The sequence below is a fragment of the Mustela lutreola genome, chromosome 1 (assembly GCF_030435805.1).
Source record: "Mustela lutreola isolate mMusLut2 chromosome 1, mMusLut2.pri, whole genome shotgun sequence".
In the NCBI taxonomy this organism is placed as follows: domain Eukaryota; kingdom Metazoa; phylum Chordata; class Mammalia; order Carnivora; family Mustelidae; genus Mustela; species Mustela lutreola.
The window spans coordinates 277,655,043-277,675,977 of NC_081290.1; the positions used below are offsets into that span (position 1 = coordinate 277,655,043).

At 41.9% G+C, this 20,935-nt stretch overlaps 1 protein-coding gene across 1 annotated transcript; it reads left to right on the forward strand.

Moving 5' to 3' along the window:
• The first annotated feature begins 13,908 nt into the window (after positions 1 to 13,908).
• On the forward strand, positions 13,909 to 14,835 carry LOC131822678 (olfactory receptor 9Q1-like). Its single transcript, XM_059158967.1, has one exon. The coding sequence runs from the start codon at positions 13,909 to 13,911 to the stop codon at positions 14,833 to 14,835; it is 927 nt and encodes a 308-aa protein (XP_059014950.1).
• Positions 14,836 to 20,935: the final 6,100 nt, after the last annotated feature.

Consider the following 20,935-nt stretch of genomic DNA (forward strand, 5'->3'; position numbering starts at 1 on the left):
GGATCATTTCAAAATACTAGCTCCTGGTTTAATTTATCAGGTCCACTAAAAAAATTTGTCTTATATATTGTTACTTTCTACTTTTTCTTCTCTCTTTCTCTTTTTTACTTCCTTCTGGCTTCTTTTGGTTGTGTGTGTAGCTTTTACTTGCAACACACCAAATTTATTTGTTTCCATATCTTTTAATGAGTGCATTTACAAGTCTAGTTTTTCCCCTTTTTGATTGTCAGTACTGTTCACAGGTTTTAATATATACTAATCAGTGTCAGTTATTTCTGAAAAGCTTGACATTTCAGGCTCAGTTCCATTTTGTCTCCGGAGTAACTGAACAGGCTCTTTCCATATGTTAGCATAGTTGGTATTCTTCTTGGCTAGACCTTTGTTAATTTCTTTGTGCCTTTACATTGTGGCAGAGAATAGTTGGGAATTAAAGTTTAGATCAAAATCATTTTCTGTGATCTTTATAGACATTTTCTTTCCTTTGACTTCAGGCATTTAGTATAGTAGATTAAAATGTGATGATAGTCTATTTCTTGTTCCCTTATAGATCACTTATTTTTTTTTCATTTACAGAAATGTAGAGTATATTCATTGTATTCTTAAAACAAATTTTTTAAATTTATTTTTTATTTATTTTCAGCATAACAGTATTCATTATTTTTGCACCACACCCAGTGCTCCATGCAATCCGTGCCCTCTATAATACTCACCACCTGGTACCCCGACCTCCCACCCCCCCGCCCCTTCAAAACCCTCAGATTGCTAAAAATAAGTACACACTACCCCCAACATGGGGCTTGAACTCATGGCCTTGAGATCAAGAGTCACATGCTCTACCAACTAAGTCAGTGGGGTGCCCCTGTTTGTCCTATTCTTGAGTCTAGAAGTATGTCTTATCTTCAATATTGGCATCAGGATCTTGGTGAGCTCTTTGGATCTGAAGACATTAGTTTTTTAAGCTCAAGGGAACTTCCTTCAATTATATTTTATATTTTATTATTCTCTTTGTATATTCTCCTTGTGCCTTTATTAAACAGAGAAGGATTTTTGAGGGCTTTTAACTTTTTTTCATGATTCTTTTCTCCTTTGCTGACATTTTGCTCTATATCCTGGTAAGTGTAATAGTTATACAAATAATAGTCAATACAGGTGTGCAACAAAAATAACATATTAATATTTTATTTTAACTGAACTCAATCTTTTTTCCACTAATCTTTTTTTTAAAAGATTTTATTTATTTATTTGACAGATAGAGATCACAAGTAGGCAGAGAGGCAGGCATAGAGAGAGGAGGAAACAGTCTCCCTGCAGAGCAGAGAGTCCAATGCGGGGCTTGATCCCAGGACCCTGGGACCATGACTTGAGCCAAAGGCAGAGGCTTTAATTCACAGAGCCACCCAGGGGCCCCCAGCCACTAATCTTTATTCCACTTTTTCCACTAAAAGAAAGAAAAAAAAGAATCCTTTTCAACCCAAAACAATTTAGTTTTACTTTTTGAAATTTGTTAACCTTTTTTTTAAAATTTGTTACTGTTTACTATTCCTTAAAATTTTTTTTTTATCCCTTTTTGAAAAAGTAATCTTGACACTCAATGTGGGGCTTTGAACTCACAACCCCAAGATCAAGAGCCAGATGCTCTACGGATTGCACCAGCCAGGTGCCCCAAGGGCATGCAGTTTTAAGCATGGCCTGTTCAGAATTCCAAATCAGTTCAAAATTCTCTCTCTTCTTTATTCCCCTTTTCTCCAGGGAGTGATATAAATTCTCAGAGGGTTTATGTATCATCCTGGCATTGGGAGTAGGACATTTAGTACAACTAATTCCCTCTGTTCTCCCTATCTTCTGAAGAGGGAGCTAGTCGTTTCTGGTTCCTCTTGCCATATGCTCCTATGGGCTACTGTCCTTGCCATGGCTTCTCTCTTAAAATACACACTCTGTATTCTTTTTTGTAGGGCCCTAAGTCTCCTTTGGCTTTCTAACCCTCTCATCAGATTTTTATACTGAGGTGTCAGTGTTCTGTGAAAGTATTTTTGGTCCCTCTGTTTAGACAACATCCATCAACCATTGTTGGTATGTTTCTTGGCTGCCATGTTGGATGCAGAGACTCTAGTGGGCTTGCCACCACCCAAGAAAGTGAAGCACAGGTATCCTCACTTCCAGACTTCTACAAGATGAGATTGGGGCTTACATCACCTACTCACCACCTCTGGGTGCTGGGACACTGACGCTTTCTTAACAATATGTATAATCTATACAACTATAATCTAATCAGGATACCCTCTGATTTTCTCCTCTCCCGCCTGCTGATAACGTCTTCTCTTTCCCTTTTAAGTAAGAAAATGACTATCATCGCGTGAATTTTAACTTCATGATATCAACTCTCTGCTTCGTGTTTTCCAGGAATGCTCTTTAAATGAAAAGATCAATTTAGGGAATATCAAGGAAAATCTCATTTTTCAAAAACATCTCCTTTGCAATTAAAAGCTTTGGTGTCAAGCCTATTTTAAAAAATGCATTAAAAATCTATTTAGAAATTTAATTGTTTTCTTTAGTCCAGGAAGCATCAGGCCTGCCCTTGAAGGGAAAGTACGTGACAAGTAATGAGGGCTTCCTAAATCATGGAGGTCACACAAGGATAAGGAGCAGAGGATATTGGGTAATGCAAACTGATGGCAGTGGTGGAAAGCCAGTGCTTAATATCTCAACTATTACGCCACTGAAGTTAACATATCCTCTTGGAAATACCAGTTAGATTTTCAATGTGTTTATGATTATTTTGTGCCCATTGTCACCCCTGCTTTATGCCACCATCATGACCCCCAAGATGGCTGGCAGAAGCTGCCAAAGTTTAGCTGCAAATTTGAGAGCTTTTGACAAATGTAGTCCTATCTACATGTATCACCTTCCTCTCTCTTTCTGCAGCCCTCATCAGTTGGTTCCATTTTCTGTGAACTCCCATCGCCTCTGGCACTGCCCTGGGGGCAGAGAGCTGCTATATATGATTTCTTCTTGTGTGCTTTCTGCTGCTATATTTGTCTTGCTCTCTACAGTTCTGACCAGATGAGCTTGATCCTGTTCATTTACCTTTTCATCAATCAGAATATCTAAGCATCTGCAAATAACAGTGCCAGCCAAAGCCCTGTTCTACCTTTGTCTCACATATTACTACAGTCGGGTTGATCTTCATGACTTGAGCTCTTACTGATGCTTTTATGCAATGATTTAGGCAAGTTCCTGGAAGGGGAAGAGACTGTGACCAGGTTCTACAGAGTCGTGAGCCCCAGGCTGAACTTTCTGCTTTTATAGCCTGAGGAACAGGGAAGTGAAGGAGGCCCTGAGGACAGTTCTTAATAAAGCCAAGTTGTACTAATTATCTTCAGAGCTCTGTGAAATGCTCATCAAAAGCCTCTTCCATTGTATGAACCATCTGGGCTCTCATTATTGTTTGCAGGTGTTTGCAGCAAAGGAAGCTGGGAACCAGGCCTTCAGATGTAGAGAATCTTTCAGGAAGGAGTTTCCCATGAATCCTGCCTCCAGGGGAAGTGATGAAAGACAGGGGCAGAATATCAACAAAGAAATTCCAAATTTTAATGGACAGAAATATGAATAGATATTTAAAATTAAATTATGTGATGACATCAACAGGCATGTTGACATCAGAAGTAACATTAATATTGTGCTAGAGGAGAGCAAAATGGGACAAGGAGATGATGGGTTGGCAATTACAAAATGGATTTGTTAGAACTATCGTCCGAAAAAAGGGGGCCTTATCATCTATAAGAACATTTCCTTGTATGAGTAAGAATGCTACATTTTGCTAAAATGATTTTAAATTTTATTTTGGGGGAGTGAAGGTGTGCACTTGTGATGAGCACCGGGTGTTGTATGGAAGGGTTGAATCCCTATATTGTGTGCTTGAAACTAATATTACTTTATGTTAACTCAGCAGAATTTAATTAAAAACTTAAAAAAACCCTCGATTTTTAAGTGAGAAGTTACATGGAAAGTTCTCAGGATGGTGCCCAGCACATAGTAGGTACTCAGTGGCGATTTTCATGATTATCACAAGTATTATTAGTGGATTCTATATTTATGAAAGCACAGAAAGTTTTATGGCTGCCATAAAGTAATGAGTTGGTGTGAACTCTACAAGATCATTGAATGAAAGGTGGAACTTGGGAAGTGGTCTGGGAAACAGCCTGCTGATGGTGAAGAGCAAGGTATCCTGCTGAAGAATGGTTTTCTGTTCTCTCAACCTATTCCTTTTTCATTTGATCTTTTCCCCCATAACTTTATGATGTTGGCACTATAATTTCCAATTTACAGGAACTACAGTGAGATTATGAATATTCCCCATGGTCAAACAGCTAGAAAATAATGGAGTCAGGATTCAAATCCAGGCAGTCTGATACCAGAATCCATACTTTTGACCAAAACTGGTAATGTCTTCGTTTTTGTAAACTCTTGAATGGTTAGAGATTCCTAAGTGAAAGGAAAGGCTAAAATAGAAATTATCTGCATTTAGCATTAAAGTACTTTGGGATATGAAAAAGCTCTAAAGTTCATGAGGATACCCATCCCCCACCAGGTAGCAGATTTGCAGCCCCAGGAGTCATATTTCCTACTTCAGAGTGAGGGAACATGGTGATCTCTGCCTATTAGGAATCAGAATTACTATGGGCCAGTAACGGCCATATGCCTGACACTCTTCCCTTTTCTAATGGGTGTGTTTACTGTGGTTGTCTTGCCTAGCTCACCAATGTAGGTTGGGTGTTTGCGGGACAGGCAGAAAGCTTGTTTTTTTTTTTTTTTTTTTTTTTCTTTTAAATTCATAGTTCTTTAGACCAAGGAGAGCTGCATCTGGACCTGGTAGGGATCACAAGACCCAAACTCTAATCCAAATCATGTAGTTTTTTGAAGTTTGTGGAGGAGGTGGGGGATCTACTTGGCATATGATTGATGGGGTAGAATAGGAATGTTTATTAGACAATAGAGAAGACTGGATTACTGTTGAGAAAATATTCACTCTATTCCTTTTCCACTGTGAAGAGAATTTATTCCCCTGCTCTAGGATGTTGAGCTTGAACATGTGACTTTCTTTTGGCTGATGAACTTTAACCTTTTGAGGTTTCTCAAAAAGTTAAAAATAGAACTACCCTATGACCCAGCAATTACACTACTAGGTATTTACCCAAAGGATAAAAAATACTAATTCGAGGAAACACATGCACCCTTGATGTAAGCAAAAACTTGAAATACGCTTTGGCCCCTTGCATTTCTGCCATTGTTAGAAGAAGAACATGTCCTGGGTAGCTTGCTGGTCCATGAATGATGAGAGACTCATGAAACAAATCAGGAACTGAGTTCTAGCTTGGCCAACCTAGGAAAGTCCAGCCTGGATAAGCCAAATCCTGGTTGACCCATAGACTAGTGAGTGTGAGAATAAATGTTTATTGTCATGTGGCTCTGAATTTGTGGGTGTTTGTCACACCACAGTAGCTAAATAAAAATTCTATGGTCAAATACTTTTGAGATTTGTTGCATAATACATGCTTCATTTTAGAGACTTATAAAGTGTATTATCATACTGAGGTCTTAGTATGGTACTAAAGGTCTTATCCTTTAGTAAAGACAATTGTTTGGCTTCATATAACCCAGTTTTCCAGACATCTTTGAGCACTGAATCCTTTTTTGGTGTGTTAAAAGTAAAAAAAAAAAAAAAAAAAGAAATGTTAGTTAGGGTTTGATCTATTTTTCTTTTCTTTTCTTTATTTATTTATTTGACAGACATAGATCACAATTAGGCAGAGAAGCAGGCAGAGAGAGAGGGATACAGGCTCCCTGCTAAGCAGAGAGCCCAATGTGGGACTCGATCCCAGGACCATGACCTGAGCTGAAGGCAAGAGGCTTAACCCTCTGAGCTACCCAGGTGCCCCTAATTTTCTTTTCTTAAAAAGAGAAATTCCCCTGTATTGAGGAAAACCCCTAAAAGAGCATTTTGATTATGAAATTTAAGATTCTCTAATGTATGATGGAAATAGAAGTATTTATAAATCAAAATCACAGTGAGATACCATCTCACACCCATCAGAATGGCTAAAATTAACAAGTCAGAAAACAACAGATGTTGGTGAGAATGCAGAGAAAAGGCAACCCTCTTACTGTTGGTAGGAATGCAAACTGGTGCAGCCACTCTGGAAAACAGTATGGAGGTTCCTCAAAAAGTTAAAATTAGAGCTACCCTAGGGCCCAGAATTACAATACTAGGTATTTACCCAAAGGATACAAACATAGTGATTCAAGGAGACACATGCACCCCAATGCTTATAGTAGCATTATCAAAAATAGCCAAATTATGGAAAGAGCTCAAATGTCCATCAACTGATGAATGGACAAAGAAGAGATAGTACACACACACACACACACACAGGAATACTACTCAGGCATAAAAAGAATGAAATCTTGCCTTTTGCAACAATGTGGATGGAGCTAGAGTGTATTATGCTATGTGAAAAAAGTCAGAGAAAGACAGTCATCATAGGATTTCACTTGTATGTTGAATTTAGGAAACAAAACAGATGAACATAGTGGGAAAAGAAAGAGAAGCAAACCACAAAACAGACTCTTAACTGTAGAGAACATACTGAGGGTTACTGGAGGGGATAGGTGGGGATAGGCTAAATGAGTGATGGGTAATACAGTGCCCTCTGTATTAATAAATAAAATAAAATAAATAAAATCCTAAGATTTATCTATTATTTATTTATTTATTTTTAATTTAATTTAATTTTTTTTCAGTGGACCAAAATTCATTGTTTAAGTACCACATCCAGTGCTCCATGCAATATGTGACCTCCATAATACCCACCACCAGGCTCACCAAACCTTCCACCCCCCACCCCTCAAAAAACCTCATATTGTTTTTCAGAGTCCACAGTCTCTCATGGTCCATCTCCCCCTTCAATTTCTCCAAATTCACTTCTCCTCTCCATCTCCCAATATCCTCCGTGTGTTTCCTTATGCTCCACAACTAAGTGAAACTGTATAATTGACACTCTCTGCTTGACTTACTTCACTCTTCCAGTCCCATCCATATTGATACAAAAGTTGGGCATTCATCCTTCCTGATGGAGGCATAATACTCCATTGTATATATGGACCATATCTTCTTTATCCATTCGTCTGTTGAAGGGCATCTTGGCTCTTTCCACAGTTTGGCAACTGTGACCATTGTTGCTATGAACATTGGGGTACAGAGGGCCCTTCTTTTCACTCCATCTGTATCTTTGGGGCAAATACCCAGGAGTGCAATTGCAGGGTCATAGGGTAGCTCTATTTTTAATTTCTTGAGGAATCTCCACATTGTTTTTCAGAGTGGCTGCACCAACTTGCATTCCCCCCAACAGTGTAAGAGGGTTCTCCTTTCCCCACATTCTCTCTAACACTTGTTGTTTACTTTCTTGTTAATTTTGGCCATTCTAACTGGTGTAAGATGGTATCTCAATGTGGTTTTGATTTGAATCTCCCTGATGGCTAATGATGAACATTTTTTTTTCATGTGTCTGTTAGCCATCTGTATGTCTTCTTTGGAGAAGTGTCTGTTCATGTCTTCTGCCCATTTTTTGAGGTGATTATCTGTTTTGTGTGTGTTGAGTTTGAAGACTTCTTCATAGATTTAAAAAAAAATTAAAAAGATCTTATTCATCCCTGGGTTACAAAGATGGTTCAACATTCACAAATCAATCAATGTGGTAGAACAAATCAATAAGAGAAGAGAGAAGAACCACATGATCTTCTCAATTGATGCAGAAAAAGCATTTGACAAAATCCATCATCTGTTCCTGATTAAAATGCTTCAAAGTATAGGGATAGAGGGAACATTCCTGAACCTCATAAAATTTATCTATGAAAGACCCACAGCAAATATCATCCTCAGTGGGAAAAAGCTTGCAGCCTTCCCGTTGAGATCAGGAACATGACAAGGATGCCCACTCTCACCACTCTCGTTCAACATAGTATTAGAAGTCCTAGCAACAGCAATCAGACAACAAAGAGAAATAAAAGGTATCCAAATTGGCAATGAGGAAGTCAGACTCTCTCTCTTCGCAGATGACATGATTTTTTCTTTTTCTTTTTTTTTTTTAAGATCTTATTTACTTATTTGACAGAGAGAGAGAGAGAGAGATACAAGTAGGTAGAGAGGCAGGCAGAGAGACAGGGGGAAGCAGGCTCCCCGCTGAGCAGAGAGCCCGATGCGGGACTCGATCCAAGGACCCTGGGATCATAACCTGAGCCGAAGGCAGAGGCTTTAACCCACTGAGCCACCCAGGTGCCCCTGACATGATTTTTTATATGGAAAACCCAAAAGACTTCACCCCCAAACTACTAGAACTCATATAGCAATTCAATAATGTGGCAGGATATAAAGTCAATGTACAGAAATCAGTGGCTTTCTTATACATTAACAATGGAAATACAGAAAGGGAAATTAGAGAATCGATTCCATTTACTATAGCACCAAGAACCATAAGATACCTGGGAATAAACCTAACCAAAGAGGTAAAGGATCTGTACTCGAGGAACTGCAGAACACTCAGGAAAGAAATTGAAGAAGACACAAAAAGATGGAAGACCATTCCATGCTCTTGGATCGAAAGAATAAACATTGTTAAAATGTCTATACTACCTAGAGCAATCTATACTTTTAATGCCACTCCAATAAAAATTACACTGGTATTTATTTATTTAAGATAGAGAGAGCACAAGTGGGGAAAGGGGCAGAGGGAAAGGGAGAAAGAGACTCTCCACTGAGCAGGGAGCGCAATGCAAGACTTGATCCCATGACCCTGAGATCATGGTCTGAGTTGAAGGCAAACGTTTAACGGACTGAGCCACCCAGGCACCCGCAGAGGGCACGTGTTGTGATGAGCTCTTGGTGTTGTATGTGAGTGATGAATCACTACATTGTACACCCAAAACTAATATTACACTATATATTGACCAACTGGAATTTAAATAAGGACCCAGAGCTATAAAACAAATAAAATAAATGGAAGGTACTGAGATATTAAAAATTTGATTGTGGTGTGTAACAATACATAAAGAATTTTGAGTCTTCTCAAAACCACCTGTTTCAAATATCATAGCTATAAGATGAGGGACAACTACCCAATCCATGCTGGATTTTCTGTGGGAAAAAAAAAAATGTACTGTGTAAAGTCAACTGTGATTTTAAGGTAGTCTGTTAATACAGCATAGCCCAGAGGACTCACCTCTTCACCCAATGAGCCTTGGTGGATAAATGCATGAGTGGAGGGTCATAAAAAAAAAAAAAAATGTCCTCTGGCAGTCAGGGCTTTGGTCTGGGCAGAGTCCCTTAGCAACCAGTATGCACAGGACAGACAAAATTTCTAGTCCACTCACCAAGTAACTAATGACCTTAGGATCCTCTTGCCCTTTTTCCTCATTGGTAAAAATGAGGAATTATCTCTCAATCCACAGGCTCTAGTGAGAAGAAATGAAGAGAGGGCTTTGAAATAGTTAAGGAGCCTCTCTGCAAGCATTAGATCTTATTAAGCTGACCTTCCTTCATGGTCTTTTCCTAAGTGGAGGGCAGTTAGGAAAGAAATGGAATATGCCCAGATGAATGACAGCGTGTGGACTCTGAGAAACAAACTGAGGGTTTTGGAGGGGAGAGTGGAGGGGGAGTTGGGTGAGCCTGGTAATAGGTATTAAGGAGGGCACGTATTGCATGGAGCACTGGGTGTGGTGCAGAAACAATGAATGTTGGAACACCGAAAAAATAAAATAAAATGTTTAAAAAAGGCACTTGTTGAACCTGTCCCTGGAAGCCCTTGGTCTTGTCCTTCCTTTTCAAGTGTATCCCCCGGTCCCACTGCTGTGCTAAACCATTAGAGATAGTGGCAAAAGAGTGATCAATGATACTGATATCTTTGTTTGAAAACTTGATGTTTTGTTCCCCATAGATTTTTTGCATTGATTTTGACTTTTTAATAATATTACATTAATGTATACCTTGTTTACTGTTTTTGGCAATACCTTAGATTTTGCACCTGAGGCGAGTTCCTCACTCACCTTACCTGAGTCCTGGACCTTCCTAGTATCTTCTCTGCTGCTGCTAAAATTTGAAGCATTGTCCCAGGCTGTCCTGCCACTATAGATTTGCTCCCATTGGTTCACCGTCCTGAAGAGTTTTGCCTATCATCCCTGTCCCCTACCTCTGTCCAAGCTGTCATCTCCTCTAGGAAGTCCTCCCTGATCTGTTCTACCTATAAATAATCCTGACCTACACTGAATCCCCATGGCACCTTGTGTACACCACCTTGATTAAGAGTTAGTGCCCGTTACCTGTCAGATGGATAGTTATCTTACCTACCACATTGCACATTCCTGTGGATAGGCACCTTTTCTCTTTTGGAGAGGTTTGTTTCATTTTGTATCTCTCGCTCTTTGTTTAGAATTCTTAGCACAGTATTGGATTAATGAACTGTGTGGTGTCATTTTCTTTTGGCTCTCCTAATTGTCAAAGAGAGCAATTATTTTGTTCCCTCCCACTTTTCTTATTTCCTTTTCTGAACTGAGACATGTTGGCATTCAGTGACTTAACAAAATGCTTATGAATTTGGGGTTTCAAAAATGTTACAGTGTCAAAGAGGCAGATTGCTGGCAGAGGTCATGACAACAAGAACTTGCCAATTTCTCCTCTGGGCACAGTACTAGGCTGTTGTTTTCCCTATAGTTTTACTTGTTTTGGAGAGAGAGTGAGAGGGAGAGACTGACAATTAAACATTCGACCTCTAGGGAGGGCAAATTTAGAACACACAATGTGTCTTGTTGAGGTCTTCCCCCCTTTGTCTTCCCAGATTTTGCAGATCAAAGACTTCTGTTTATAATGCATCCTGCTTCCAGATCTGGCCACTGTGATGGGGTGGTAATGTGTACAATTTCTGACTGTAGAAGTTAAAGCAAAGACATCTCTCTCTCCTCAGGGCACTGTGCAGAACCAGGATTCAGGACTTTTATCCCAATCTCAGTGGGTGTGTCACAGGGCTTTGGGAGCTGGGACTGGAACCAGGTGCCTTGTTAAAAATCCACGTGAGCAATAATTGCCTTTCCTTAGAGACCACTTTAGTCATCGATTGGAGACTTCAGAGCTTTTATATCAACTATTATTGTCTCTCCCTAAAGGAGTTTGCATTGGTGCCAGAAGCCCATAAGAACAGGCTGCTCTCCAGCCTCTGCTATCCCAGCCTGCAACTGAACAAAAACCAGGGTGAGGTGTGCATTTTAACCAGAGTTCCCAGATGGAGGAACCGGAGAGGTTGAGGGCAGGGAGAAGAGAGGGCTGGACAGTCCAGAACTTGCAAGGTAGATGAAGATGATATGGTGCAGGCACTGATGTTCAGGCAACGGTCACATTATTATTCCCTTGTTGAGTCACTGTTTTAGTGTCTGTGAGGGAAGTGTAGGGGCAGAGGGAAGGACACTGTAGCCCTAAGAGATACTAAGTCACTTGCTCATCGTCATAGCTGAGCAGATATGGGAGGACAAGAACCACCCAGCAGACCTCCTGCTGCCCAGAGCAGTAGTCTTTCCCCTACACCCTTACCATGCTCCAAGCCATGGAAGACAAATGACCTTTTAGGAACACAGTGGGAAAAGGTGTGGCCAGTAAAGACGGAGTGGGATTCAGGGGAGAAAACGGATGTGGTTCTCTTGGCTCATGCTCCATTCAGATCCCCGGATCCAATTTCTTTAATTTATAATTTCCCCCACTACATCAGCCCAACTAGCTGCCAAGATCTAATGCTTTAGAGATGATCAAATATCTCCTTTATCCCGCTGCCCTGCAGCTCTGCCAAAGTACTGTCTGTCCATTAGCACAGAAGTCCCCATCAGCCTTCAGCTAGAAGTGGACTGCAGTGTGGATATCTGGGCGCGTCCTTTTGGGCTGTAGGAGTAGACGTGTGATGCACGTGAAATCTGGTAATGAGATACGTAGCACTTTTGTGTGCAGCATTGTTACTAATGACGGTTCTGTTTACTGGCTGTGCAGTCTGGAGCGTGTGACGTCAGTTCCTTCTGTCTGTTTCCTCATCTGTAAGATGAGGATAATCAAAGTTTCTACCTTGTAGAATGGTTGTGGGGATTAGATGAGTTAATACAGAAATCACTTAGAATACTTTTTTTTTTTTTAGAGATGTATTTATTTATTTTAGAGAGAAAAAGAGCAGGGGGAGGGGCCGAGGGAGAGGGAGAGAGAGAGACAGTCCCAAGAGGACTCCCCGCTGAGCACAAGCCCAGCCCAAGCTCCATCCCACTGTCCTCAGATCATGATCTGAGCCAAAATCAAGAGTCGGATGCTTAACTGACGGAGTCACCCAAGTGCCCCCACTTAGAACAGTTTCTGTCTGTGTGCTTCTATTGTTAAGGATAATAGCAGCTCTTATGAAATCTGCTTTTGGTAAACTAAAAGGCTCTAATGAAGATAGCAGCTTCCTATAAAGGAAGCACCTTGTTAGGCTGGGAATGGAAAGGGAAAGCCTAAGCACGTGGCCTACAATGTTTGTGAATGTTGGTTGGTTTTAATGATGTTTTTTGCTTTTAAACATTTTCAGAAAACAAAAACAATCACTTGAAGATTTGTATAGGGCCTTTCCCTTTGCAAGGTGCTTCACATCTTATTTGATAAGCTTATTTATTCTGTGAAGACATCTTAAACCCTTATAATGTGCTGAGTTCCAAGGGCACGCACACTTACCAGGGAAGACAGACTTGAGAGAGACTTTTTTCGAGAGCAGTACGATCTGACCCTGGGGATGGGAAAGTAGGTATTTTGTCAGAAGGGGTGGCCTGTGGAAAGCACAGAGATGACAGAAAGGATGGGCATTACAGAAGCTGCAAATAATCCAGTGTAGCTGGAGAGACGTGTGAGAGGGAGGGGTGTGGCCACAGGTGTGAAGAGTGAGTAGTAAGCAAGGGGCATGGGGAAGTAGGCAGGGAGTCCTCCCCACAGAAGAGTCCTCCCCATTGAGGACTTTCCTGACATGCCAAGGAGCCCACTGACTCTCCTATCCTATACATGATGGGGTATCATGGCTGGATTTTAACAGGGGAGTAAGACATGATCAAATTAAAGTCTTAGAAATATTATCCTGGTCACAATGAAGAAGAATTGGCAAGAAGTGTGTCTGAAGGCAAGGAGAGCTGTTAGGTACACTGCTGTGGTTTTTGATCCATGCAAGAGATGGTGAGTGTTTGAAATGAGGAAGGAGTGGTGGTCTTGGAGAAAAAGGGATAGAGTCCTGAGATGGACATTCCCATGGTAGACAGGACCCCATGTTTCAACCCTTGCTGGAGTGACAGGGGAATATTGGTTAAGAATGGTTATTTGGGGCGCCTGGGTGGCTCAGTGGGTTAAGCCGCTGCCTTCGGCTCGGGTCATGATCTCAGGGCCCTGGGATCGAGTCCCGCATCGGGCTCTCTGCTCAGCAGGGAGCCTGCTTCCTTCTCTCTCTCTCTCTGCCTGCCTCTCAGTGTACTTGTAATTTCTCTCTGTCAAATAAATAAATAAAATCTTTAAAAAAAAAAAAAAAAAAAAGAATGGTTATTTGGCTCACAGGGGCTCCCCCAGCTCACTAGCAATAAAAGTAAGACAATAGGCACTCTATTAAGAATAGAATTTTGGCTTTCTTGACATATACGATGACTCTATTTCTCAGAGCTCCCTTGAAGGTAGGAGCGAAGACCAGTCATCTCTGAGGTCCCACACAGCCGGTGACATATTTCATCCAGAGTACTGGTCCAGTAAACGTCCGCTGGAAATACAGGTCAGTCCTATTTATAGCTTCTGACCTGGCTTCTCATCCTAGTGCTGTGAGGCACCTCATGGCAGAGAAGAACATCACCTGGGTGAGCGAATTCCTCCTTATTGCATTCACTGACAGGCCTGCGTGGGCCCTTCCTCTCTTCTTCCTGTTTCTGCTCATCTATCTCCTGACCTTGTTGGGGAACCTGGGCATGATGAGCCTGATCCGTGCAGATGGCCGGCTGCACACCCCAATGTACTTTTTCCTTGGCCACCTCGCGTTCATGGACGTGTGCTACTCATCGGCCATTGTGCCACAGATGCTGGCCGTGTTGCTGGAACACGGGGCCACACTGTCCTACTCCCGCTGCGCCATGCAGTTCTTCCTCTTCACCTTCTTCGGCTCCATCGACTGCTACCTTCTGGCCATCATGGCCTATGACCGCTACGTGGCCGTGTGCCGGCCCCTGCTCTATGTCACCATCATGACTGAGAAGGCCCTCTGGGGCTTAGTGGCTGGGGCTTATGGCGCTGGTCTCTCCAGCGCCTTTGTTCGCACAGTCACCACCTTCACCCTCTCCTTCTGTGGGAACAACGAGATTGACTTTATCTTCTGTGACCTTCCTCCTCTGCTAAAGCTGACCTGTGGGGACAGCTACACCCAGGAGGTGGTCATCATTGTGTTTGCCATCTTCGTCATCCCTGCCTGCATGGTGGCGATCTTGGTGTCCTACCTGTTTATCATCGTGGCCATCGTGAGGATCCCCTCAGCGGGAGGCCGGGCCAAGACCTTCTCCACCTGCGCCTCCCACCTCATGGTTGTGTCCCTCTTCTTCGGCACCCTCATCTTCATGTACCTCAGAGATAACTCTGGTCACTCTCCACAGGAAGATCGGGTGGTGTCTGTGTTCTACACAACAGTGATCCCCATGTTGAACCCCCTCATCTACAGCCTGAGGAACAAGGAGGTGAAGGAGGCATTGAGGAAAGTTCTTGAAAGAGCCTAGTTGTCCTGATCATTTACTTCCAACTTTGAGAATCCTGACAATCGTCTCTTCTGAGGACCAGCCTCAGATACTCATAATGATACTCATTATTCAAGGCATGCTCCATGTTTGAAGGATTGTATCATGGCACAAAGCATAAAAAGGAACCAGAACTTTTAGTTCCAGAGAGAGAAAAGAAGAAAAGGAAAAGGCTGCCTGCAGAGATTGGGGGAAGAGCTCTAAGTCCCAGGACAAACGACAGAAGGAGGTGCGGTTAAATCCTAGGAAATCCCCATGTGTCACACTTCACAGGTCTGTGGCTGTAAAACAAGATGACTGTTGTTGCAAACTTTTCCAAAGATCCTTACCATATAGAAACATTGAAAATAGTGTATAGTGAACTCCCTAGACCTCAAACTTAGATTCTGCTACTGCTAATATTTTATTATATTTGTTTTATCACATATTTATAATCTATTCATTTACCCATCCATCAATTCGCCCTTCAATCCGCCTTATTTTTTGATGCTTTTCAAAGTGAGTTTCTGACATCTGTATTAGTGCTCTTCAGTCCTAGACAGTTCAGAATTATGTCATCAATTAGGATTCAAAATTTAGATTACATTTATGTTTAAAGGTTGAGGTAGTAGTTTGAGGGTCCTGTTAATTAAACTGAACCTGCTCAAAGTATTCTTGACTCTTCACGGGGGTGTCTGACAGAGTCACTGAAAAATGCCCAGGATAACATGCCTGTCAATTCCTATCACCACTGGAAATATAGCCTGGTCTTCCTTCTTCCCCCACCTGTCCCAGCCTCCATGTGTCATGCTGTTTGCCAAGAATCCACTCTGTGAACTTATACCATTCCCACTGCCTGTGAGAGTTTTGGCAGTGTCTGTATCATTGATGCCGACATTACGTTCTTGGAGTTTTTGACCTGAGGGAGGCCAAGCATTGTGCATTCCACACACATTAAGCAGGAAGGTTTTCCTGTACTGGGTCCCTGGGTCTATAATAGCCCAGCCTGTGTCTGAAAACTTCCAGAGTCCGTTAGTTTTTGATCTTTATTTCTCGGACTTGTAGTTCCTCAATCAAATTTAAGACACTAGAAGAGAACAGGCCACCCACATATAATTTTCTGTTTTTATGTTGATCCTTTTTCCTGGAAGTGAGCTCTTTTTCTCCCTGTCCCTTGGATTACCAAAAAACTAGATCCCAGGTATATGAATGATGTAAACCATCATGGGAGAGAAAAGGGAGGTGACAGTACCTTGCAAACGGGGGATGATTCCACATTTAGTCAGCCAAAAATGCTCTGTCATACTTGGAATTCTAGTAGAGCTTTGCTCTGCTATCTGAAAGTAGAGCCTTCTTATGAAAATGTTTTTAAGCCCAAGTGGCATAAACAAAGAAGCAATTACCGTCATTTATATGGAAATTTCTTTGAGCATTCCCAGATTCCCAAAATAACCTCTCTTAGGCTCTTCTGACACCTTAGGACACAAGTTGTTAATGGATGCAACAAAATAAATCGAGATAAAGCACAGATGCTTGTAGACACAGTTCAAAGGTGTGGTGGCTTAATGTTCAACAGCTGAGTGTAGTTTTGGGGAAGGGAGCTAAGTGGAGCCCTTCTTGCTGTTTGGGGTACATGCTGAATGTTATTTTCACCTTTTGTCATTCTTAGTAAAAGTGAAAATCCTCTTTGGATTTCTTTCAGTTAGCCAAAACAGGTCTTAATATAGGTCTTTCATAAAAGCAAAGTGGGGCAACTTGAAGTTTCGAAAAGCAGAGGAGACTAGTAACAGATTTTAAATTGGAAGAAGCAGCTAAATGAAAGGTTGAAGATTCAGGGTGAACATGTACAAAGGATATGCAATTTAAGATCACCTGCAGTAAAATAAAATACATTACAATCTTCAAAGACATTACAATAGAGGAAAAGATGTTTAAAATATAAATATAAAAAATATATGTTATAATCATCATAAGAAATATATGATCCATTTAATGGTGGCGTGTCTGGTTATGAAAGCCCAGGTTGAAAATCCATAGCTCCACAAGAGGGATGTTATTAGATAGCTCCCATGTCAACCATGTTATAGGTGGTGGCAAAAGTTAAAGAAGGAGTTAGAAAGCTCAGATTGGTTATGTGAAGTTCCCTTCTGACTGAAGAGACATCAGGTCAGCTCTCTTGGAATCTTCTGGAAGGCAGGTAGCACATCATGAAGTGAGAGAAACTACAAAAAGGATGAGCTGCCAGGTTTAAAGAGAAGACTGAATGCTCCTTCTGATGGAATTCTGAGTAGGCAGTGAAAGGAACTTGTTCAAGAAGGGGCCAACTGAACTGTCTGTAGACACTAGTGGCCACAAATCCTGTGTTGTATATGGGATGCCATATATTTTTTACTCTATAGAGAGAACTCAGGGAAGATTAAGAAAAATGTCCTGAGGTATCCACTTATGTATTGAAGGGCAGACAGGATTAGATTAGGTATTTTTTTTCATTCATTCATCCATTTATTCATTTATTCATTCATTTAAAGTAGGCTCTCCTCCCAGGGTGGAGCCCAACGTGGGGCTTGAACTCACGACCCTGAAATCAACACTTGAGCTGAGATTGACAGAGTTAGACGCTTAACCAACTGAGTCACCCAGGTGCCTCTGAATTAGGTATTTTTTTAAAAAATATTTTATTTATTTATGTATTTATTTGACACAGAGAGAGAGATAGATCACAAGTAGGCAGAGAAGCAGGCAGAAGGGGAGGGGGAAGCAGGTTCCCTGATGAGCAGAGAGCTAGATGTGGGGCTCCATCCCAGGACCCTGAGATCATGACCTGAGTTGAAGGCAGAGGCTTAACCCACTGAGCCACTCAGGTGCCAGGAAGATGCCAGGAAGGTTACCTGGTTGTGAATAGGTGTTAATATTCTATACATCTTTCTATTCTTGTATTGAAGTCACTCAAATAAAGCAAATTATGATTCTTTTTGTTGAGTTATTTTAATTTTAAAGGTCCTGTTTTAACAGAAAACTTATACTTGATGATTAATCATTCAAAAATATGCATAGGTCATACCAGACTATTCAGATCAGAAAACGCCTTCTGTGGGAAAGTTCTGTATATGGTGGCAATACCTGAAAGTAGAATAAAAGAAGTTTTCCGGGGAGATGACCTTGGCTCTCCAGCTCAGTAAGGGAATGGTGAATATAACACCCTACCCACATCCTCCTGGTCTCCTGCTGCAGCTCAGCTGGATGCCTCTGTTCACCCTTCTCAAGGGCCTGCTGGAACATTGTTTCCTCCAAGGAGAATTCTACTGCTATAAGCCAGGTCCTCTAGGAGCTGTCAAAGAAGGGCTTACTGGTATCATGGCCTCTCTGGTGGCTTCAGGAGACTCTCCCAGCCTTTTCTGTCCCAGACCTGAAAGAGGGGTCCTGGGGACCACACTACTTGTTCCAGGAGGTGAAGAAAGAAAAGCCATAGCTCTTCCAGCAGTAGCTCAAGTTAGCAGATATCACTGTACATTGATTGCAGTAGACATGAGCAATAAGCCATGATTTGCAAGGTGTCAAGAATGAGCCTGATTCCCTCTTAATCCTCTTGCTTTGCTTTCAATTCCTTTGCTTGAAATTAGCTCATGTGGCTTTCTTTCCTGGGGACCGTAGATAGATAGAAAGAATGCTGGGTGGTGCCTGCCACTCACCAGGTCTGGGTCCTTCCATGTGGGAATTCCCAATTCTGTACTTTGATTTCTCCACCCCCCAAATTGGGGAGAGGCTGGAATATGAGAATTCTAAGAGTCCCTTTGTGGTCTGACATTCTAAATATCTGGGCTTTAACTCTTAAAATATCAATTATTTGAGAAGAGGACACACAGGATTCATCACCAGCCACTTTGTTCAGAAGGGAGCCCTCTCCGAGCATGGGTTAGAAGGAGGGAGCCCCTGAGTCTAGGTAATGGAGAAGTATGGGAATGGGCAATCAAGCCAAGGAAGATGGAGTGGCCAGAAATGAACTTCACACACTTTGCATGGTCCTTAAGTGGTCAGGCATAAAGCTGAAGGACATCACAACAATTGTCTTTCCAATGCCCTGTTACTGGCAGTTAGGTCTTTCGGCAGGATGTAAATGTGAACTGTTTAAACTCCAGTGACACATCTGCTTCTGGCTCTGCCACCTCTTGCTTCTCAGAGTTGCTGCTTAGCCACCACCTCTGTGGGTTCCTTGAAGCACAGGTGCAGCAGGAATTTCTTGGATTCTCCATAGCTTAGTGTGGTGAAAATCTGTTCTTTTGTATGTCCACACCAGCATCCCCTCCCACCTGGAAATCTGACCATGAGTTCCCATGAGCACTTCCCTTCCCTGTAGAACCCATATTTCTGGGCTCCACTGACTGACCTTGGGGTAGGCACCTGACCAATGTTAAGCCAATTTTAGTACCTTGTCCCTTGGCCATATGACATCTGAAGTCTTCCTTGGAATTTTTTTTTTTTAAACTTGGCACCAGAAAAAGTGATTTTCATCGTATGTGTGTGTGTTGGAGAAGCTGGGCATGTGAGGTATGGACACAACCAGTAGCCACTTTTTTCTACTTTGTGGAAGAATTTGGTTGGGAAAAGCTAAAGCTGATAGTCAGAGACAGCTATGGACAATAGAGAAATTCCTGATGTCACGAGAGTTACCCGTCCCAGTTGTTCCCTAATGTCTAGATGCACTCTTCTGTGTACCTCCCAAGGTTTTGAGAATCTTGCAGGGAATTCTTCTGTGTGTTACAACCATGTTAGGTGTTGGGCTTTTGTTGCTTGCAAAGAAAGAAGACCTCATCAAGAAGTCCAGAATGACTGTCAGAATTCCCCTTTTAGAATCTTTTTCTCACACTTATGAGGAGCGGAATGGATCCCTAATGTTTTTCTGGCCCCATCATTTTGGGAAGTTCAGATCTAGAAGCTCTAAGAAAACTTGGAGGCAGCTTATCAAGGAGGGAGTGGAAGATGCTTTTCTCAGAGGGATGGGAAGGGCAAGATAATGCATTTTGAAGAACTAGAACTGAATCAAGAAGAACTCACTTGATTATCTCGTCATGTTTATGTGGAGCCTCCTCTGTATTGGGGGGAAGTAAAGGGCCACTGGATAAGGTGCCAGTTAGCCAGTTTGATCTTAAAAAGTTACAGATTGGGAATCAAATGAACTGATCCAACCATTGACTGTCTCCCTGTTTGGGGACAGCAGCCTGTTTGCCTAGAATTGGAAAGCCCCAGTCATTTGAATTCTCATGCCCCCTGTAGTTCTAGCATTTTATGGGATCCTCTAAAAATCCATCAGTTCCACAATGCATAAAGCGAAGGCGGGGCACCGATGATGAACTGTAACATCAGGAAAAGTGCCACCAAAGCAAATTTGTGGGCTCTAGGCAGTCCTTAACCTTGAATAATTGGCATGAGATCCACCCAGGTATGGATGGGGGAAGACAGTAGAGATGGATCCCAGAATGAGAGCTGAGGATATGTCCTGTTTACACCCAAACCTGCCCTCTTTCCTAATGCCTCCAGCAGGCTGTGAAGTGTGACTCCTTGGCTACAAGGAACAGATACTCACTTAAAGCAGTTCAAGAAAAGAGCCTTTTAGAAGAAGAAAGGATTACCCCTGGCGATCAACTCAGGTTGAGTTTTCTCCTCATCCAATCATCTGCCCTTAGATGGGTGGGGCCTGAGGGGCGGAGGATGATACTGATTCCATCCTTTCTCCATGGTTGGGAGTAATAATTCTTAGAAGGAGCAACTGCCTGGCCAAGTACCCCAAGAATTTTCTACCACCATCTGCTTACTCAGCAATGCATGTCCCATGTCTAAGTCCAGTCCCGTCTTCCTAAAAGGTTACAAAGGATCTAGAGATGTAGAAGGAGGAACACTCCAACTATTTCTAAATATGAGGTCCACAGACATCCTCATGAGGGTTTGCAATAGAGTATGGGAGTTACGAGTGTGCATTCTGGAGCCAGACTGCTTGGGTTCAAACACTTGTTCTGTCCCTCACTTTGGTACTGTTGGTGATCCACTTCAACTGTCTGTCCTACATGTTCTCATTTCCTTAAAATTGGGATAATAACAGTACCTAACT